Source organism: Phyllostomus hastatus, unplaced genomic scaffold, assembly GCF_019186645.2.
Source record: "Phyllostomus hastatus isolate PE091 unplaced genomic scaffold, TTU_PhHast_1.1 phas_contig_57, whole genome shotgun sequence".
Taxonomy (NCBI): Eukaryota; Metazoa; Chordata; class Mammalia; order Chiroptera; family Phyllostomidae; genus Phyllostomus; species Phyllostomus hastatus.
Genome location: NW_025333912.1, coordinates 2,843,942 through 2,867,239, shown reverse-complemented (window position 1 = coordinate 2,867,239; position 23,298 = coordinate 2,843,942). Strand labels below are relative to the sequence as shown.

Below are 23,298 nucleotides of genomic sequence, written 5' to 3'. Positions count from 1 at the left end.
TGACTGTATTATGGACTCTGGGAAAAATACCTTTCCAGGACTGTGTTTTATTCTAGCAGTCTTTTGCATAAGGTAGGGTGCAGCTAGAAAATGAAAGAACTCTTTTGGGGTTATTGTTAATAGGAAATTCGATGGTGTACGCAAAGGATTTGGAAGAATGCCAGGTGTACAGAAATGTTTGATAAATGTTTGCTCCTGCCTCAATTTTCCTTGCTGTAATGGGAATGAAAATACAGGGTTGTCTCACAGATTAAACAAGAATGCTCTGTGTGCAATAGCTTTGTAAATCCTAAATACTACCCAAATGGACTTAGAACCTAAATGCAATACATTAAAAAATCTTAGCATTGAGCAGCCCAGTTTGGCGGGAAGGGCCCTCACCCGGGGTGGGGGGTGGAAAAACCTAACTGATCATAACTCTTATCACTCATGAAATGACCGTTGGACAGCCGCAATTTTGGTGTTCTTTTCTTCCTATTTAAAAGCAGCCTCTTAACGGCCTTGGCGTCCACTCCGTGTCTCTCAGCCGGCCATTCCTTTCCCTTGGCAGGCTGCGACTACACACCTGACCCGACCAGTCCCAAGGCGGAGCAGTCTGGAGGCAGAAGGCGGGCGGGGCGCACCAGTCCCGGGGGCGGGACCCTGGCTAAGATGGACCAGTTAGGGGGCGGGGCGGGGCGTGTCCCGGATGCCACTGCGGGCCCAGGCGGGCCCGCACGGGGGCGCCGCCGGGGCCGCGCTTCTTCAAGAGTTGCAGAGCCACGGAGGAGGCGCTCTCTTCCGAGTGGGGGCCCCCCCGCAGTGTCCGGCGGCCGCGCCGAGGGCCGGGCGGGCCGCAGGTCAGTCTGGGAGGCTGCCTACCCGGTCTCGCCCTTGCGGAGATCTGGGCTCCGGGTGGGCTGCGGGCCCGGGAGGCGGCAGGGAACCCCGGACAAGAGCCTGGGCCGCGCCGATAAGACCGGCGGCCCAGACTGCGGGATTGGCTTGCGGCCGATTCCGTGATCGCCGGGCCGCTGGGGGACTCCAGCACGGTTCTCTGGTGTCCCGAGCCCTTTTCATCCCACCTCGTGGGAGAAGTGCGAATTCCCTGAGCAGCGCTTCTCCAAGTGGATCCACGGGTGGACTGTTGACTCCTCCCACTTTCTGAGCCTTAGCCCGGGAATCTGCATTTCAGCAGGCGTTCCTGATGGTTTTGATATAGGGGGTCACAAGACCGCACTTTGGGGACACTTCCCCAGGGAGCAAGGCACTTCCGACACAGTAGGGAGCCTAAGTGGGGTGCATTTAAGGATGGGGCACCATGACTGGATTTGAAATGGGGGTGGTCCTCTGCCATAGGAGAGACTGACTGAAGTAGGGGTGTCTCTTAAACCCTTGCACTCAGGTTGCTGCTGTGCTCAAGTGATGTTCAGTGTGCAGTGCCTGGGCCAGGAGCCTTGGGGTGAGGCAGTGCTGAAGGAGACAGTGTGGGGTGCAGCAGTAAGAGCTTGGAGTTGGTCCTGCTGACCTGGATTGGAGCTATCTCCATCACTTACTACCAGGGCAGTGTTAGTATGGATCCTGCACACATCACTCTATTTCTTTCCTTAGTGTTCTCATCTGTCAATAGGCACAATAAGTCCTATCCAATAGGGCTTTTGTGTGAATTAGGTAATGTCTGCCAGGTGGCTGGCACATAGTAAGCACTCAATAAATGGGAATTATTAAGAGTGACACAGATCTTGCTTTCCAGGGGCTTACACTCCCCCAAACTAGAGATTAAACAAGTGAGGTAAAATGTAGACAGAGGTACCAAGTATATTTGAGAACTGTGCAAAGATTCTAACTTGGGGGTGATTAGGAAGGTTATGCAAGTAGTGAGGTTTGCCTGGGTCTCTGAAGAATAGATAGGATTCCAGGGAGCTTAACTGGGGCAGCATGAACCAGTTCCATCTCATGCCTCAGAGGTGATTTTCTCATCCAGATCATTGCGGGGCTGCTCCCAGGACCTATAAGTAGTGCAAGAAGTCACACCCATGAGTGGTTTTTGAAGGTTGGACCATGTAATAGTTTCTGTCCACTGGCCATGTTCGATACACATGGATCCTTTCTGCAGACTAATGGTCTCCTTCCCCCTTTCATGGGAGACTGAATAAATTGCAGCATCTATGAAAGGATCTTAAGTGATCACACAGTAAAAGCGAATTGCCATGGATGCAGTTGAGCTCATTTTACACTTGCTATGGAATGTGCAGATGTGGTAGATCTCAACTTGGGAGTACTTTTTTCATCACAGTGTTTTTTTAGGTTACATTGAAATGCCACAATCACCCGTGGTTCATCCATTCCCAGGATAAGTTAAGAAATCAAATTCTTAAAACTTCTCTAAAGCGTCAGCCATTTTAGAGTGAAGAAGTCAGATGACTTACAGATGTTGTTTGTTGTTCTTTTGGACCAGTCTGACTACTGGCATACCTGGAATTCTGATCTCAGTTGGTAATTATATCTTTCTTAGTAACCTAACTTAGGAACTACAATTACCATTGTTACTGTAGTAATTTCTGTTCCTTTGTTTCCTTAAATCTCCAGAGCCAATATCAAATCCCTAGTATACAGCTTATGGTAAAATTTGTGTCATTACAGGTAATGATTATCATGTATTAAGCCAGAGGCTGTTCTATATGCTTTTTATATGTTTTGTCAATTATTCCTCTGATAGTCCTTGGAGGAAGGCACCATCCCTACCTCCATTTTGTAGATGAGGACAGGAGCAGAGGAAGATAAAGTATGTGCCTGAGGTCCCAGAGCTAGTAAGTGGCAGAGCCTAGCAGCCTCATCTCATGTTCTGCATGTCCTCTGCTGTCTAGACAGCTCCCTCAGACTTGCTGTTGTTTAAAGAGATATGGGAATATTGAAGATCATAAGCACACCTCACCATTGACAAAATACGACATGTAATACATTGTTCAGTTCTTTAAACAGTCATCTCAACAGCTATGATTTAGGTGGTAATAGTCTGAGCTAAAGTTTTGCAGATTCTCAGCATATCTCAAACTTCTTTCATGTTGTATAAAATCCTTCAATTCAGCCTTGTCAGTGCTGAAGAATTTATTTGAAATAACATTAAAATGTATTTATGTTATTATCTATTGTTGAAAATGTCCGTGGTGATTGTCCTTTGTTTTTACAGAGGGGGACGGGGTCCACCATTGTTTTGCAGTTTCTGAAAGTTTCAAGGCAAAAATTCAGGTGTCAGTGGGAGCAATGGAAGGTCGCAAGGCAGAGGAAGAGATGTTAGATATTCTTCGACTGAATGTGGGTGGCTGTATTTACACGGCCAGGCGTGAGTCCTTGTGCCGATTTAAGGATTCCATGCTGGCATCCATGTTCAGTGGTCGTTTTCCTCTAAAAACAGATGAATCAGGTAAATATCTACAGTCTGTAAGCATGATCATGAATATTTATTAAAATAAGAGTCTAATTTAAATTCCCTTTGATTTTCCTAATTACAAATATTAGATTAGTTTACTAATTAGTGAGATCATTAGGACTGTTTGGAGATTTATTAAATACCAGTTTGTAGACTCTGATGCTTTTGCTGAAAGTTGACAAAAAAGTGAGAGTGTGTAGAGGCCAGCCATCACCTAATTATAAGGATTAATGATATTTTGAAAGTTGTTACATTCATGCTATTCCATGGATAAAGGTATTGTGACTGATTAAATATTTTAGCTTCTTCTGTGGTTTTCAAGTTAAAAAATATGTATCTCTGGCAAAAGTAGTTGCCCTCATAACTAACTGGGTAGTCACTGTTAGTGTAGTTAGTGTTAAACCCATCACCCAGTCTAGCTGGACATAACGCTTTTTGCACATCCTAGAGGTTCTGGGGCTCATGGATCCCATCCCACTTCTGTGTTAGAAGAGAGGGACTGAAGGCTCATGAGCATGAGGGACTGTTAGTAAACCCTGGGTCCTGAGAGATTGCTTTGCCTGCTGAATGGCAGTAGAATGCTTGGGAAACACCGATGGCTGGTGCCCAGGGCTTGAGGTCCATCTGGACGGAAAGGTTGCTGTTGAAAGATGGTAAGCAGAGATTGAGTTATTTTCCTGTCCTCAAGTTTTACCTTCTTACTATCACATTTTCCAACTAATCGAGGGAGGAAAGGAATTATTGAGTAACCTCACACAGAAATGATTTTAAAAGTTCTGTTAAATTGCCTGAAAAAAGCCTTTTATTGTAAAGTAGTACCAGCATAGCATTTGTTTTTTAAAGTTTACATTCTCACAGTACAAAAGGACTAATCTAGTAAATCCAAATACTTGGCATGCCTGGAGCTGGGAACCCTGGGTTTATGTGTCAGTGCTGCAAATCCACACAAACACTGGGCGTAGTAACGAGCACCCTGCAAGCCCTCATTAGAGAGGAACTCCACAGACCTTTCCTGGCCCAGTGGAACTGGAGTTAGGGGTGAGCTCCCATTTCTACCAGCAGTTTGAGGTCTCCATGGCTTTTGCAGTGGCCATAGTAGGAATGTGGTCATTGCATCCAAAATTCCAAATGGAGCTCTGAATACCTTTTCCTATATGGTAGGTGAGAACACAGAAGATCACCAAGTCTGACAACCTATTTGAACATTGGATGTAAACTTTCTTGTGAGAAACATTTCTACCTCGGTCTGATTTTAGTTTGACATGCTGAAATTTTGTCAATGGTCATATGTATCTGTGCAATTATTTTTGAACTAAATATTTTCTAGGGGCTTGTGTTATTGACCGTGATGGACATCTGTTTAAATACCTTTTGGATTATCTTCATGGAGAAGTTCACATTCCCACAGATGAGCAAACCCGAGTTGCTCTGCAGGAAGAGGCGGATTACTTTGGCATCCCTTATCCATACAGCCTGTCCGACCACTTGGCCAATGAAATGGAGACATATTCTTTAAGGTCAAATATAGAACTTAAAAAGGTCTTGACATTTTCTTAAGTTTTAAAATATATATATATATGTGTACATATATATATTTATTATGCACAAAGCAATGTGTATTATTTTGTGTAGCCTGTGTTTTCATGTAAACCAGATATGAGACACTTTTATGTACCTTTTTGTAATTTTTGAAAACACATTCTTAATGACTACTGGTTATTTTATGGCCAAAATTCTATTTTAAGCAGGTGCATTACATGTCTACTCAAAAGTTTATGGAATTCATATTCTTCATTGAAGATTTAACACTTTTTCATGGCTATTTTATAGAACTATTCTTCTCTTGAAGTTTTTTTTTATTTGAAATTAAGAGCAATACTGTAGTATGTGAGGATATCGTGGTATTTTTTTTTTACTGAAGTGGTTTTTTAAAAGAATGGTCATAATAAATAAAAGATTGTATAAAACCTCTTACCCGATTCGGTGAATTTAGAGTTTGTCACTAAGCTAAAACATGTTTGATTAATTCACTTGGAGATCAGTAAATCTTTTTAAAGATGCTTCTATTTTAAATCACATTTTAAAGATCTTACTACTTAATTATCTGTTTTTGCCTTATTGATAAGTATGTTTGCTATTAATTAGCATCTTTGGACATCTAAGAAAAGAATTGCCTTGAATTCTTTGATCTGGATATCAGTTTTTAGGAGAGCAATCTGATGCTGTAGTTGTGGAATGTAAAGAGGAAGTTGATTTGGTTCCAGATCCCCTTCAGGAATTTGCATGATTGTGTGGGTTCTGCTACTGAAGTTATTTATAAATTTGCCACATCTGCAGAATGTGGCTAAAAAAAGCTTGACTGGAAGGTTGGGGTAGGTTAACATTCATCTTTTGAAGTCTCAACTCTGTAGTCTTTTTTTTTTTTTAATATATATTTTTTAAGATTTTATTTATTTTTTAATTTTTTTAGAGAGGGAAGGGAGGGAGAAAGAGAGAGAGAGACATCAATGTGCGGTTGCTGGGGGCTGTGGCCTGCAACCCAGGCATGTGTCCTGACTGGGAATCGAACCTGTGATGCTTCGGTTCGCAGCTCGTGCTCAATTCACTGAGCTACGCCAGCCAGTGCTTCGACTCTGTAGTCTTTTATTCCTTGTTTGTATGCAAAAAGGATGTAGCATGCATACCTTCATTCTGTCTGCCAACATGTTTATTTCAAATGCTTTTGGCATACGGAGCACTGTTCTAGAGATTGTGTGGGACACAAAGAAATACAACATATAGTTCTGGTCCTCAAACAGTTTATACTATAGTTGTGAAAAGTGTGCAAGTAAAATTAAAAACTCATACAGGAGTTAGATAGTGATACTAAATGAAAATGCAAGACATAGCAGGGTCCTATTTTCATTCACTGAGTCTGTAAATATTACGTGTCTCTTTTGTGTCAGGCACTGCTTCAGGCACTCTTCCAGGCACTTGGGCACAAAAGTGCCTGTGCTCGGTGCACTCACAGCAATAATGATGCCACTTCTCCCAGGGCAGGCCCTTGCCGCCCCACTGGGCGAAGCCCTCCTGCTCTGTGCCCCTTAGCACCTCGTGGGCTCACCTAGTAGTATTTATTTAATGTCTGTCTTCTGCATTAGCTGTGCACTCTACAAGGGCCAGGACCCTGTCTCTTGCTCACCATTGAATCTCCAAGACCTTAGACAGTGCTCAGTTCATAGCAGTTCACTTAACATTCAAGTGAATGAATGACTTGGTGGGTAAGTGCCAGATGAGCTCAGACATTGTGTACTGAATTATGTACTCATGTTTTGCAGTGTGAAAGAGCAAGTTAGAATCTGCTTAATCCATGATTGGGTTTGGATTTAAAAATAAGTGTCAACCATGGGGCTAGTCAGTAGAAGGTGAAAGGAAGCTTGAGTCAAATGGGAAATTTAGGGGAAAATAAAGGGAAAAGTAAAAAGGTCTAACTCTTAGTTATTATGTGAAGATTTTAAAATTAAAAGTGATGTTGAAATAAAATGTAATTACCATGTGGAAAAGGATTCTCTAGGTGAACAGGTGTTGGGTTTTCGGGTGGTGCTTTTTTTTGTGATTTGCTCCCCATCCCAAATTCAACATATGCACGTTTGGTTTTTAAAGGCATAAAGACTAGGAATAATCTTTTTATTTCCCTTGTAACCAACTGAAATTGCAGCTTTATGTGAAAGTAAAAACAAATTTTTTATTAAAAATTATTTTCCAGAATTAAATTCAAATTGATATGTATGTTTTTTGCTCCAGGCTTTAACAGACTTCTGTGATTCGTATGGTTTAGTTTGCAACAAACCAACAGTTTGGGTTCTCCACTATCTCAACACATCTGGTGCCAGCTGTGAGAGTAGGATTATCGGTGTGTATGCCACAAAAACTGATGGCACAGATGCCATTGATAAGCAACTGGGAGGAAGAATTCACAGTAAAAGCATTTTTAAAAGGTATGTCCATATTTCCATATTTAAAAATGAAGAAGGAACAAAATTAAGCCTTGGCTTTTTCGGTGAGGTGTTACTGAATGGAATATGTGGTTGACTGGAAGAGGCCATTAACGCCTCTCAACAGGCAGGGTGAGCCTTCAGAGCTGGTGGGATAGGCCTGCTTCATCAGGAGTTATAGCTAAGACCCTTTCACGTATGTATAAACTATGGGCCATCTCTGCGGTCTACTGTGGTTCTCAACTGGGAGTGGACATCAGAATCCCTTGAGAAGCTTTATAAAAAAGAAAGAAAGAAAAACGAAGCCAGGTGCTTGAGTGTCTTGACCATTGTCTGCGGACAGACACACTGGCCGAGGAATCAGCAGGCCCTCAGGGTGACCTAGGACTGGCCTGTGCCTTGGTGTCCTGTTCTGAGAGATGATGAAACACTTTCTTGGTCCCTCCCAGCCTTAAAATTCTATGACTAGAACATGCTAAATTCTTAAGGGTGATTCTCTTAATATTTTCCTTGTAATCTTAGTTACACTGGTCAATTCACTTAGCAAAAAAAAATTTTTTTTAAATTGTCTGGGATATTGAATCGGGACATTTATTAGTGATTAATGGATGATCACATGAGTTTGTTTTTTAGATGGTTAATTATGTCATCATTTTCTGAATTCTTTACTGGCAGAGATGTTTCTGTGTAGGATATGTAACTGCCTGGCAAAGTGCTAGGAAAGTTTTTGTCAAAGTTGAGTCTTTTCTAACTTATCTGGAGTTAGGTGATTTTTTAGGAAAGTTATTTTAAAGATTTGTTGATTTGTTGATTTGTCTGCATGGTCTATATTGTGAAATTAATTAAAACTTTACCACCATGAAAGAGATCAAATGTAGGTTAGTATATTCATATAGTATATTATACACATATAATATAGTATTATATATGTGTCCTCAAAGGTCACAGAACAAACCTTTTCCTTAATGAGCAAGCACTTATTGTCTATTAGCCATATGTATACATACACATACATGCACATATACATTTATACCCAGTAGTATATTTTCATTACCTTTTGCAATATTTCTAGAGAGGCGGGAAATAATGTTCAGTACATTTGGAGCTATTATTCAGTAGCAGAACTGAAGAAAATGATGGATGCTTTTGATGCCTGGGAAGGAAAAGGTACAGTATAATTCTTTTATTTCATGGCAAAAGGTAGACTTACGCTTAGTAAGACAAAGTAAGCTTAAATGATCATTTCTTTTTTTTAGAAACTATTTTGTGTGTGTGTGGGTGAGTCCTGGTATTTGTCATGTCATGGTAACATTGAGATAATTTACTTATAAATCTTTAAACCTGATGCTAGATATTATTAATAGTTTATAATTCAGTAACCTAACACACTTCTCTTAGTTATGCTTATTTAGTTCAATTAAACAAGAGTTTACTCAGCACCAACTGTGTACCTGGAACTGTCCTAGGAAGCGTACCTCTAAATTAAGCATAAAATGTATAATAAAAAAAAGGACTTCCGGCCAAGATGGAGGCATAGGTGGACACACCGTACCTCCACCCATAACCAAGATTGGAACAACAATTTAGAGGCAGAATAACACCCAGAACTGACAGAATTTATCTGAATGTAAGTCGGACAGCCAAGAAGTTGAAGTAGACCCGTTCATCCAGACCGGTAGGAGGGGTGGAGATGAGCAGCCAGGTGTGGGTTGCAGCACGGAGAGCAGAGAGAGTTGAGCGCATAAGGCAACTGGGGGCACATAAGGCATCCGGGTGAGTGTAAGGCATCTAGGGCATGCAAGATCGCAGTAGGTGGACCCTGAGTACACAAGCGACAGCTGGCAGACTCAGTGAGGCAGCGATTGTGGAGCAGGGCAGAGCGTGCAACCCAGGATCCCAGAGAAGGGACTGAGGTCTCACGGAGAACAGAGCTACCACCATTGTACCCTCCTGCCTCCGCCCCCGCCCCCACATACAACGTCACAATCTAGCGACTGGGGTGCCCAGCCCTGGTGAACACTTAAGGCTCTGTCCCTCACCGTAACAGGAATGACCAGACCAAAAAAAAGAAAGAAAGAGAGATGGCTCAAACAGAAGAACAAATCAATGCCCCAGGACTCATTCTCTTAAGCGGCCGAGAGATAGCCAATCTATCAGATGCACAGTTCAAAACACTGGTGATCAGGAAGCTCACAGAATTGGTTGATTTTGGGCGCAAATTAGATGAACAAATGCAGGTTACCATAAAAGAAATGAAGGAAAATGCAGAGGGAACCAATAGTGATGGGAAGGAAACTGGAACTCAAAACAATAGAGTGGACCAGAAGGAAGAAAGAAACAACCAAATAGGAAAGAATGGAGAAATAAGAATTCAAAAAAAAAACCGAGGAGAAGCTTAGGAAACTCCAGGACATCTTTAAACATTCCAACATCTGAATTATAGGGGTACCAGAAGGGGAAGAGAAAGAGCAACAGATTGAAAACGTATTTGAATAAATAATAAAGGAGAACTTCCCCATTCTGGCAAAGGAAATAGACTTCCAGGAAGTCCAGGAAGCTCAGAGAGTCCCAAAGAAGTTGGACCCAAGAAGAAACACACCAAGGCACATCATCATTACATTAGCCAAGGTAAAAATGAAGGAGAGAACCCTAGAAGCAGCAAGAGATAAGGGGACAGTAACCTACAAAGGAGTTCCCATCAGACTGTCAGCTGATTTCTCTAAAGAGACCTTGCAGACAAGAAGGGGCTGGAAAGAAGTATTCTAAGTCATGAAAGACAAGGACCTACATCCAAGATTGCTCTATCCAGCAAAGCTTTCATTTAGAATGGAAGGGCAGATAAAGTGCTTCTCAGATAAGGTCAAGTTAAAGGAGTTCATCATCACCAAGCCCTTATTTTATGAAATGTTAAAGGGACTTATCTAAGAAAAGAAGATTAAAAAAACCATGTATTGTAAAAGGACAGCAAACTCACAATTATTAACAACCACATCTTAAGCAAAACCAAAAGAAACTAAGCAAACAACCAGAACAGGAACAGAACCACAGAAATGGAGATCACATGGAGGGTTAGCAACAGGGGAGTGGGAGGAGGAGGGGGGGGGGAAGGTACAGAGAATAAGTAGCATAGATTATAGGTTGAAAATAGATAGGGGGAGGGTAAGAATAGTATGGGAAATGTAGAAGCTAAAGAACTTATAAGTATGACACATGGGTATGAATTAAAGGGGGGGATGTGGGTGGGAGAGGGTGTACAGGGTGGAGGGGAGTGAAGGGGGAAATGGGACAACTGTAATAGCATAATCAATAAAATATATTTTAAAAAAAGAGAGAGGGGGGAATGAAAATAATTCTGGGTAAGACGTCTAAAGAGCTCTTATAAAACAATGACAATAACCTTTAAAGGCACACGTGGACATTTGGCATTTTTACCAAACTGCTTATATGAGAATTGATAATAACAGTGCTGTTTAATATCCAGTGTGATATGTATTTAACATTCAGTATCTCAATCCTAAAACAACCTTTTATGCTATTTACCATTTTATTGATGAAGAAACTGAGTATCAGAGAGGCTATGCTAGTTGTTTAAGGATCGTGGAAGATTAGCTGTCCTGTGCCCAAGTTGGTTTTTCCCCTTAATTAGTAAGCACTTACTGAGTGTTAAGTGCAAGCGCTATACTAAATCTGAAAAATGGGTCCAAAGATAAATAGCACACATCTCAGGCCTTAAATGATTTTAAAAGCTGATAGAAACCATGATCGCCACTCATGTAAAATGGAATAAAAGGAATAAAAGAGGCTTTTAAAAACTACATCAGCTGTTCCCCCATTACCAACCCTTCTTTCTTTCCTCGTGTTTGCACCCTCACTCTTGTTCCTTTGTCCTTTCTTTTCATACCCCCCAAGCAGACAGGATGAAGTACAGTGAAAGAAGTACTATTCTCTTCAAACTTATTATTCTAGATTTAATTGACTTTGAGACCCTTGGGTTTAAGTTGAGGAACAGACCCCATGGTGTTCTAGTCGTCTTTTGTGCCTCTGGACTGGCGGGCTGGCGGGCTGCCCGGGAGGCTTCGGCAGGGCCTGGCCGGGCTTCCTTCTCTTCGGACTTAGGAAGCTGGAGCAGAGAGCTGGGATCCCTGACATTTACAAAGCGAGCAGCTGCTTTTAACTTTTCAGAAAGCGAGTAGTGGAGCATCACTGTTATTTGATAAAGCTCTGGAAGGCCTGTGGAAGGCCATAAGAGAGGAAACAGAAGTAAGAGAATGACCTCTATGGGAAGGAAGAAGCTAGTTACTGTTATTTGTGGACAATATGTCTTTTGAGAAAACTCAAAAGAATCAAATAAATGTATTTAAATGGTGAGTTGAGTAGACTTAAATAGCTGGGTACAACATATGTAAACATAGAGCAACTTACTTTTGATAAATTAATTAGAAATTATAGGGGGAAATCTCATTTACTATAGCAATAAATAAAACAAAAAGTAACTAGGAGTGCCCTAAGAAATGCTTGAGTGTTTTATGAATAAAATTGCTAAGATGTGTTTATCCATCAATCCATTTATTTAAAAAAGAAGACATGAAGAATGTGGTGAGACATATGATGGTCCTGAATGGGGAATCTGAATATTATAAAGATTTCATTTCTTCTTAGATTACATCATAAGTTTAACATGATTCCTACCAAAATATCAATAGAACTCTTTGGGAATCTTGAAATGATTCTAAAATTCCTTTGAAAGAATAAACAGGTTAAATAGCCAAGAACATTTTAGGAAGTAGAGGTCATTGGAGGGATGAGTATAACTCTGATAGTAAAACATGCTATGGATAATAATAATAAAAACCATGTGTTTCTGGTATAAAAATAGATGCAGAGTTCGATACTAAACCCCAATAAAGTTATAAGAATAAAAATCTATGTAATAAGAAAGTCACATAGTTGATTGACTAAATATCAATGAAAAAAGATATTATTTAATAACTAACTGAGAAGTATGATTGAGGAAAAAACAACTTTAACCTCATATCATTTACCAGAATAATCCCAGGTATATTTAGGAATGAAAAATGAAACTATAATAAACTAAAAGGAAATTTAAGCAAATAATTGATTTCTTAGTAGGGAAAGAAATGATAAGCTTAAAATAAATAATCAAGCTAGATTAGTAAATTTGACTATATATTTAAAGCATTGACTTAAATGAAAAATGAAATTAAAAGACCAATAAAAACTAGGATAAATAATGTTGCATTAACTGGAATAAGAGTATCATTAACACAGAGAGGGTTTATTTTAATTGATTAGAAAATCAACTCCATATCTAATACAAATAAATATGCAAGGTTCATGACCATAAAATTCCCGGAAAGGGAAGTAAGCATGTGGCAGGAGGTTCAAACTCATTATTTATCAATGAAATACACATTAAATGACAACTATTTTTGTATTCCAGATTAGTAAAGATCTCATACATTCTTGGCAGGAGTAAAAATTAACATTATGAAAATAATCAGTACATATCAATTTCATCAAACTTGTTCATATTCTTTGACCTAGTTATTCTTCTAAAGGCATAATCATATGCAGAAAAAGATTATGAACAGAGATATTCAATTAAGCATTACTCATAATAGGTAAAGAAATAAAAACAATCTAAATTTCTTTTTAAATTGTATTTTATTGATTATGTTATTACATTTGTCCCAATTTTTCTCCCTTTGTCCTCCTCCACCCAGCACCACTCATTCCCTTAGGCAATCCCCACATCTTTGTTCCTGCCCATAGGCCATGCGTATAATTTCTTCGGCTATTCCATTTCCTATACTGTACTTTACATCCCCATGGCTATTCTGTAACTACCTATTTGTACTTCTTAATCCCCTCACCTCTTCACTCATTCCCCGTCTCCACCCCATAAATCTGGCAACCATCAAAATGCTCTCCGTATCCATGATTCTGTCTCTGTTCTTCTTGTTTTTTTTTCAGTTTGTTTTTGAGATTCAATTTTTGGTAGCTAGATATGTATTTATTGCCATTTTACTGTTCATAGTTTTGAGCTTCTTTTTCTTAAATAAGTCCCTTTAACATTTCATATAATAATGGTTTGGTGATGATGAACTCCTTTAATTTTTTTTCTTGTTTGGGAAGTTCTTTATCTGCCCTTTGATTTTAAATGATACCTTTACTAGGTAGACCAGTCTTGGCTGTAAGTCCCTGCTTTTCATGACTTTGAATACTTGTTGCTACTTACTTCTAGCCTGAAAAGTTTCTTTTGAGAAATCGGCTGACAGTCTTATGGGAACTCCCCTATAGGCAAATAACTTCTTTTCTCCTGCTGCTCTTAACATTCTTTCTTTATCTTTAACCTTTGGCATTTTAATTATATGTCTTGGAGTGGACTTCTTTGCATCCATCTTATTTGGGACTCTGCTTCCTGGACTTCTTTCAATATTTTTTCAAATAGATTTTCAATTTCTTGCTCTTTCTCTTCTCCTTCTGGCACCCTATGATGTGAATGTTGAAACGCTTGAAGTTGTTCCAGAAGCTGCTTACACAGTTCTCATTTTTTGGATTCTTTTTTCTTCTCGTTGTTCTTATTGGTTGTTTTTGCTTCCTTATGTCCCAAGTCATTGATTTGATTCTCAGCTTTGCCCACTCTACTGTTGTTTCTCTGTAAATTGCTCTTTATTTCAACTAGTGCATCCTCTGTTTCTGACTGTATCTTTTTTATGCTGCTGAGGTCCTCCTAAGTTCTTTGAGCATTCTTATAACTAGTATTTTAAATTCTGCATCTGATAGATTGCTTATCTCCATTTTGTTTAGTTATTTTTCTGGAGTTTTTATCTGTTCTTTAATTTGGACCATGTTTCTTCATCTTCTCATTTTGGCAGCCTCTCTGTGTTTGTTTCTGTGTATTAGGTAGAGCCGCTATGATTCCTTGTCTTTGTAGCATGGCCTAATGTAGTAAGTGTCCTGTAGGGTCTAGTGTCACAATCTTTCCTGTCACCCAAATTGGGCACTTTAGGTGTACCTTTAGTGTGGGCTGTGCACACTCTCCTCTTGTAGTTGAGTCTTGATTTCTGTTGGCAGGCCAATGGGAGGGATTTACCCAGGCTAGTTAGTTGCAAGGATTGGCTGTGACCACTTACCACCAACCTCTGCCCTCTGTGGAGGATCAGCTGTGCAGGGGCAGGGTGGTGTTGCTCTGATCTGGTCTGTAGCTCTCCATTGGGTGCACAGGCTCCGGGGTTTCTGAAGTGGTGCAGGCCAAGGTCTGCCTCCAGCTGTGCTCTGCCTGTGGCCACCTTGTATGAACTATAAAGCAGTCTGTAGATGGCTGCTCCTTGTGCTGGGTGGGCTTAGAGATTACCAGTTAAAGCTGAACTGTGATCCAAAGCTGGCTGCTGTTGGTGGTGGACCTAGGGCACCTTAGCAAGAGGTACAGGGGCTGGGGGCTCACTGAGGCCAGCTGTTTCTTGTTTGAGAGGATTTAGGAAGTAGTGAAGTATGAACTAAGACCAGCCATTCATATGGAAAAGCCACTGTTAACAGCTTGGGTGGGCCCATAAATTGAGTGGGACAGTCTCAGGGGATCTTCAGGGGGCAGTAAACAGTGTTAGCCAGGTTGTTGGAGTCTCAGATATGGCACGTGTGCCATGAGATGAAAAAGTTTGAAAATTGCTGATATAGATGAATGCTCTTGAGAAAAAAAGAACTGGTCAAAAGCAAGAAAGGAAATTTTATGTCACGTTTAATATGTGCATATCATATGAATAGAAAAAAGATTAGAATGAAATGTATCAAAATAACATAAATCATGATTCCTAATTTTAAAATTAGAAGTGAGTTTGATTTTCTTATATATATATTTCAATATTTTCAAAGTTTTATACAGTGAATGTGAATTACTATACTGGTAGGAAAAAAGTGAAAGTTTCAAAAACAAACAGTGGTAATATCCACACAGTGGAATGCTACTTAGCATAAAAAGAAATGATCATTGATACATATAGCAACATGGATGAATCTTCAAAGCATCAGGCTGATGAAGCCAGGCACCAAAAACTGTGATTCCATTTATATGACACTCTGGAAATGACAAAACCAGGGAATGGAGGGGAGGGACCTTTGGGGGTGATGGAAATGTTCTATTTTGACTGTGCTATGATTACATGACTGTATTGTGTACTTTAAAAAGGGTGAATTTTAATTTTCTGTTAATTATCTCACAATAAACCCGACTTAAAAAAATCTTAATGGATGAGATTTAGGAGTGTTTTTGTAGGTTAAGTAGGTTTGGGAGCATTATAAAGCAGTTTCGGAAAGTTATTATCTTAAAACGAGGCATTGGAATGCAAGGTCAGAGAGTTCTTCGTGTATCGGACATATCTATAATATATAATAATTTATATGCTCAACTTGCTAAGTTGTTTATTATTACCAGACCTTTCATGATGAAAAAGAAGACACCAAGGCCCTTCTTGGGACTTGAGCATATAACGGTCATTTTTTCTAATGGTGAACAAATTTTATTCAACATTTTAAGCTTTTCTTTATGAATCTATATATAAATCTTTATGTTTTTTTTTAAATTGAGGTGAAATTCACATACCAGAATTAATTAAAGTATACATTTCAGTGGCATATACCGTATTGACAATGGTGTGTAACCACCACCTCTATCTAGTTCTAAAACATTTTCTTCGCCTCAAAAGGGAACCTCTTACCCATTAAGGAGTTACTACTTCTCATTTGCCTCTGCCCTCAGCCCCTGGCAACCTCTAGTCTGCTCTCTGTCTCAGTGGGTTTGCCTATTCTGTAATATGTGACATTTGTGTCTGCCTTCTTTCACTTAGCATAATGTTTTTAAAGTTCATAAGAATATATTTTCAGCTTTCAATCAGAAGCATCAGGTTTAAAAATTGAAATGAACTTGACTGGAATTTTGGCTGAACACATTAACTCAGATTATTCTTGTTGGAAAAGGTGCTTCTAGGGTAGCGATATCTCATACTCATAGGGTGTGATTATATTCATACAGAGTGATTCACGAAGTTTACCCGAGTTGATGGCCACACCAACCCAACAAGGCAGACAGGGCAAGTGTTAGATACCAACCCCCCCCCACGCCGCCCCCATCCAGTCTTTATCCTGCTACCAACACTGACTTATTGTCAAGGTAACTGACACCTCTTGAATGCAGAGTGTGTGCCAGGCCCTGTCCTAAGTGGTTTACATTTATTTACTCATTTAGTCATCATGACAATCCTGTGAGGTGTGTATTATAATTGTCAACATTTTGCAGATGAGAAAATATAGGCACAGAAAAGTGAAATAACTTTCCTGAGGTCATGTGATTACCAAGTGACAGAAGTGGGATTCACCCTGGGCAGTCTAAGCTCCGCAGCCTCCCCCTGTTAACATCACACCCAGCTGCCCAGGGCCCAGGTGAGACCCGCTGCTTGTCAGTGGCGGAGCCGGGGCTGGCAGCCAGCTCTTCCTAGACCTAGGTCATGAGCTGTGCCTCTACTGCCCAGGGTTTTTGTGGGACCGCTTTCTGTGTATATGCCCCTGCCTCAAATGGGAGGCAGGAACCTCAAACTCTCTGGCTTATATTATACGAAACAATGTTTCTGAACATTTTGCAGTGGACAAAGGCTCTCTTAATTTCTTAATTATGTCTTTTTATCTTCCAGGTGTTAGCTACTGGCGGGTGCCTCATGAGCTGATAGAATGTTGGACTCTGGAAGAGCGGCCTTTACTTGGGAGCCTAAATCACATGGCCCCAATTCGAAAGAGGTTACCTGTGCTCTATAAATAAAACATCGACAACGATGTTTTATTTATTTATTTTTAGAGAGGGGGAAGGGAGGGAGAAAGAGGGGAAGAGAAATATCAGTGTGTGGTTGCCTCTTATGTGTCACACACTGGGGACCTGGCCTGCAACCCAGGCTTGTGCTGTGACTGGGAATTGAACTGGCGACCCTTTGGTTTGCAGGCTGGTGCTCAGTCCACTGAATCAGGCCAGCCAGGGCCTGTTGATGTTTTTTGATTTTTGTTTTTTCAATCTGTGACCTATATTTTTACTGCCTTTGTTGGGGAAATGAATAATAGTTTTTGACCTTACTAAGCTTATTAATCACATAGGTTAATATTCTGTCTTATCACCAACATATAAATCTCGATAAATTCAAAGTTACTAAAACTATATAAAAAGTGCAAATAATTATCTAAAACTGGGTTGTAGTACACTATTTTAGAGAGAATGTGATTTCAATAACACTAATGAACACAGTGGGAATGCTGTGGTAGATAGTTTTCCCCACAAAAGTGAAATCCAGGCTTTATTGGCAATAGTCAAAAATGTATTTATTAGACTTAACATTTGAAATTTCTTGTGACTTATTCTGAATTTCTTTCTCCTTTTGCTGCCACAAATAGCATTTTAATTTAATGGTATTTTCTTGTATTCTATAAAATTATTAGCATTAATTTCACTTCCCATGTGTGTCTTTTACTGTGCTTTAAATACATTTAAAATCATCTTTCTTTTTTATAGTCTGGGAATTATTCATGGCTTTCGGAAGTTCTGATTTCTCGACCATCTGCTTCCGAACTTGATTCCATACCCCCTTGACTTTCAGAATGCTCTCTTACTTGTGTCCTCTGGATCTTTCTCAGAAATGCTGAGTTTAATCAGTTTTTAGTAGTTATTCAACTCTTGTGAAAACAGATATTTTTTCTTAAAGGACCTCATTTTATTATCATTTCTTTTGCTCATTGAACCTATATTTAGCACATATTGTTTGGGTCTGGAGCAGTGGATCTCAGCTGGGGGTGATTTTGTCTCTCAGGGAGTATTTGGTATGGTTCGGAGCCGTTTTTTGGTTGTTGCACTGTGGAGTGGGGACTGCTACTGGCACCAAGTAGGGAGAAGCCCGGGATACCGTGAACTGTCCTGGAATGCACAGGGCAGCCCCCGCAGCAAAGAATTGTATGGCCCAAAACAGCAGTGGTGCCAAGTTGGAAGAACCTTGGTCTAGAGTCTAGTGGAAGATGCAGAAGATGTGGACAGAAAGCAAAGTAGCAGCAATGGTGTTCGGAGACTTCTCTGTGTTCATTGTCTCTCCTCTGGGATTTTATTAAGCATCATTTTTGATTCATCAACAGGATAATGATAATGATGACTTAAAAGCACTCGTGAGGTCCCAAAGAGCCATCTGATTCACCAGATAAAACTGAGTTCTGTTCAACAGAGTTTTAGGGTTGAATACATTGTGTAGTGGCCCCCGTATTCATGGGGGATGACTTTCAAGTCACCTAGTAGATGCCTGAAACCGCAGATAGCACGGAACCCTGGGTATTCTCACATTGTTTCATTGCCTTTGAAGACTTGTTTTGGATAGTCTCCTTTCTCCTTAAAACTTGTTTAACTCTGCTGGAAATGTGGCAGCAGCTTCTTCCTCAGAAGACACAGCTTCTCCAGCAATTTTTATATTTTCAGTGCACACCTGTTCCTGATCAGGGTGGCCCTCCCTTACTTGCAGTGAATGGCCTGTTGTGACTCGTTGCAGGGCATCCCTACTGAAGTCTTTCTACAGGCTCAGTGCTTTTTGCCAGAACGTGCTGCCCTCAGTCGGAACATGTTTTCTGTTCATGTCCTCCACCCATCCTAACCACCAAGCATTTGACATGCACTGTGACCCTAACGTTTGTAGTTTGTGGTGTGACAGCAAAACTAAGCACAAATTTCTTTTTTTTTCTTCACAATTTCATGGGTAGAAGATTTGTTCTTACTGTACATCTTAGCAACCTCAGCATATGATATTGTTTTCTTTCCTTATTAAGTCAAGAACTTTTACTTTCTCACTTCAAGGAATAACTTTACAGCTCTTTGGCATATCTGAATTGCCAGCATCACTACTCTTGTGTTTTGGGGCCATTTTAAGTAAAATAGGGCTATTTGCACATAACAGTCGATCGGATAATCAAGACGCTGAGCATGCATAGTGTGGAAATGCTGGGCGCAGGGAGTGGGGCGATGCGAGATTTCACCACACTACTCAGAATGGCATACAATTTAATACAAAGTATTTATTTCTGGAATTTTCCCTTTAGTACTTTTGGACCATGGTTGACTGTGGGTAGCTGAAACCATGGAAAGTAAGAGCAAGGATCAAGGATAAGGAGGGATCACTGTATTTGTGTTCTTTCCTACCCAGGGCAATCTTGAACGCCCAGGCTGTGGTCCCATTTCGCAGAATTGGAGCTCACTGGGCTCTCTTTGCCTTTGGAAACGTGGCGATGCTGGGGGGGAGGGAGAGGACACGGAGGGTTGCTGTTACACTCTGTGTTCAGGGGGTGGCCTTCCTGAGGTGGAACTGGTGGCAGCAGTGGGAGGAACAGCAGATTTCTGAGACAGTGGTGGTTTGTGAGAGTTTTAAGGTTATGTAAAGCAGTGTTCCCCCTTTAGGCTTTTTATAATGAAAAGCAAACTCACTTGGAATCTTTGAAGATGCGTCCACTACTTCTCTAATTCAAAAAGTGTCTGACCCTGCCATGGGCCTGGCTGTTGTAGCAGTTCCCCAAATGTGTCCCCTAGAATGCTAATTTTATTGGGTGCCAAAGGCTGCTTACAGAATGATTGGGAAATAGGGATCCAACCAGGTTCAATAGGTGCCCTTCCTGTAGGCCTCCCCAGAGTCTCTGATGCATTCATTCAGATTTGAGCACTCCAAGAGCAGAATAAAATATGCAGCAGCATTTCTCAAGCTTGACTGTGAAACCCTTTTTTTCCCTTCAGTAAATCTCTTGAAACCACTGTTCTGGGAAAAACGACTCGGGATATTTCTGGTTATCCTCTGGATCACATTAGGATTTTGGGGAACATGTGGTATAATTCTCATGTAACATCTCATTCCCCAATTTTAACGTGTTGGTATTATACGTGATTTTAAAAGAGCTTCTACTCAAGTTGAAGCAATCTTTTATAAACTTGCTACTTTACTTAATTTACTTACTGACCTTGGTGGGAGAGGAGAATTGAGGTCTGTTGGTGCATATAAACCTCTTGATTCTAATTCTTGACAAAAACCTTGCCGCTCACCTTAAAGGTGAGCTTTGGAGATGGTTTCATTAGCTACTGAACACGTGACTGCTCACTGTGCCATGCTTCTGTGTTCGCAGGAGACTGGCCCCCCTTGCCGAGGAGGAAGAAGGTGTGAACTGTAAGATGGCTCCTAAGCCTGTCAGGTTTTTGGGCCCTTCCACCAGCACCCAAATTAAGGTCAAGAACTCGGCTGCAGTCAGGGTGCCTCCCAGCAGTGCCCTTCAGGCCTGGCCCCCGGCCACGGCACAGGCACACCAGTCTTCAGGCAGGGGCGCAGCTCAGCGCTCCGCACTGTCTAAAGCCCCGTCCCCTGCCGGCACTGAGGTACCCGGGCATTCCCCGGCTTCCCACGGGACCTGGAGTGCTGAAAATGGAGCCGCACACCCACCTCCAGCTAAGGTTCTGCCCCCCGACAAGAAGGCCACCCCACACCGAGTGATAAAGCTGAGGCGGACTCCCCTGTGTGCCCCGGGGCCTTCCTCGCCCGCCTGCTCAGCCGCGAAGTCCCCAGGGGACCCAGCGCTGCTCGCCACCGAGGCGCCGGCCTTGAATGTGCGGACTGAAAACTTGCAGGGCAACACGGATTGATGTCCTGTTTGCCTCCAGAGCTTCCAACCCAAGTGACACGCCTAAGTGACACTGTTGATGTAGTGGAGGTGAAAACTTAGTATTTGTATTTAGGATAATTGTGGGAAAAATAAATCGTGTGCTCTAAGAATGGACGAGGGGAGACTACAGGTGGTTGGGGCTATAGTTACTTCTCATTTTCCCAACTTTTAAATGATTATTTGTCTATAGACAGTTTGAATTTCAGGTTTTTATTGTTTTGAATGGTTAATCGGTAGTAAGGCAACAAAACCGTGCAGCAAACATCACTGAGAGGCTTACCTTGTTGCTGGAATGAGTATCGACTTCGGGCACTTTCGTCATCTTACTCGCTGCTGCCCAGGGGTGGGAGTGACTGTGGGCTGAGATCTTCCTGTTTGCTGGAATAGAGACCGTGATGTTAATGCTTCCCTGAGCTACATCACAACCAAGAGGTGGGAGAGAAAACGGAGATCACGGTGAACTCACTGCAGGTCCCTCCCAGTCTTAAAAGGCAACGTGAAAAGAAGTGAGAGGAAGGAGAAGAATGATAATGTGAGATCACACTTTGACTTTCACTTAATTAAATTATTTTCTTTTCTAGATTGGCTTTTCTTTTTTCCATTAGCAGATTTATTTATACATCAGAAGATTTCTCGGGATAAGGACTGTATAACATCTCTTTGGAATAAATTGTTAAAATATCTTACTTTAATTTGTAAGTGTAGTTTTAAATGTACTTTGGAAAAGAGAAGTTACAAGTTTAATATTTAACTAAAGTTAAGTTTTGTTTTTCAGCAATGACCATTGAAAATTCTCTGATTATATGATATGATTTTTATGCATAAAATATCCACATCACTTGAATTTAATATTTTAAAACAGAATATTTTGATTAATCCTCTCTTTTTCACGACTGTTAAGTTGTGTGTGTTTACGCATACATGTTATATTTTACAGTCGGATCATATATTGCTGCCTTCAGCGTGTTAAAAATAAGTTCATGAAGCAGGGTACTTTTTACTTAGTGCATATCATTGTACTTGCATTGTTTTGAAAGAGTAAAGTAACTAATTCAAAACATTATTTTACAAAATAAAGTAAAACTTTTCCATAAAAAGTGCCATTTTCTATTACTGTACTTGTTCTTAAGCCTTGGAGCCCTTTAGTAGTTTGAAAGCTGGTCAGTTTATGTAGGTTATCTATGTCTGTTTCCAAAATTAAGCAATTTAATAATTAAGCAGTTAAGCCTGGGTAGGTAATATGTGAAATAATTAAACCAGTTTTGGGTAGCTATCCAAATACCAGCAGCCTTTTAAAGTAGGTGGTTTATTTGGCTAAAAACAAACAAACAAACCAAAAAACATTTAACTGAAGAGTCATGAATGACATTCTTTGTAGAATATATAAAATACTCAGTTACTTTTGAAAAAATACTAGTATAGAGAATCCAGACATTCTGAATATCACAGACTGCAGTGAATTTTGAGAACTTCCAGTGAGGACATTATTAATATTGCTTGATCTTGGACATTTTGAACCGCTGATTTATATAAGAAAATATACTACTAATAAACATGTTTATTTTATACATAATAAACATTTATCTGGAAAGGAAACACGTTGAAGATTAATCATGGGTGATTCCGTCGACAGTCTTCATTTCTTTGCATCAAGCAGTTTAGGGCATAGCCTAGTTGGCACGTTCAGCCTTTTTGGGAAGAAGCTTTGGGAGTAGTTACTGGGCTGAGGTGCAGCTGAGGTGGGAAGCAACAAATGGTCCCATGTGGGTATCAGGGGTCAGAGTCATACTCAGAATGTTGGAGGACCTTGAACCTTACCTTCTTTGAGGTGGTTCCCTGGGGTTCAGGTCAATTTCACATGAAGACACATTTTTCTTAGTACCAGACACTGTAAACATGAAAGAGTAACTCATCATAACCCATTGTTCTTCCTGGGAAAAATAAACATTAAAAAAAGGAAAGCATGCTTTATAAATAGTGATTCACTATTATTACTTTGGAGGAGTAAGTTTATGTGGTAGTTGAATCAAGGGATACAGTAGAAATTTGTAATGATAAGTAGGATACTAGCTAATGTTCATACAAAAAAGGATAATGGATTCTGCTCTTCCAGGTAATCTCTCTGTTGAAAAACTGGTTTGGAACTGGTTATGTCGTAGAGAGCCTAAGGCTAGCAATGGGACCTACTGA

At 40.5% G+C, this 23,298-nt stretch overlaps 1 protein-coding gene across 2 annotated transcripts; it reads left to right on the top strand.

The window, feature by feature from the left end:
- The first annotated feature begins 713 nt into the window (after positions 1 to 713).
- KCTD18 (potassium channel tetramerization domain containing 18) lies at positions 714 to 22,917 on the top strand. Of its 2 annotated transcripts, XM_045847656.1 has the most exons (8): positions 752 to 839; positions 2,287 to 2,475; positions 3,170 to 3,403; positions 4,737 to 4,948; positions 7,193 to 7,386; positions 8,456 to 8,550; positions 17,088 to 17,190; positions 20,578 to 22,917. In XM_045847656.1, the coding sequence occupies exons 2-8, from the start codon at positions 2,400 to 2,402 to the stop codon at positions 21,086 to 21,088; spliced, it is 1,425 nt and encodes a 474-aa protein (XP_045703612.1). In that variant the 5' UTR covers positions 752 to 839; positions 2,287 to 2,399; the 3' UTR covers positions 21,089 to 22,917. The 2 variants fall into 2 exon arrangements, with proteins under 2 accessions (XP_045703613.1, XP_045703612.1); XM_045847657.1 differs by lacking the exon at positions 2,287 to 2,475 and having other exon boundaries at positions 714 to 839.
- Positions 22,918 to 23,298: the final 381 nt, after the last annotated feature.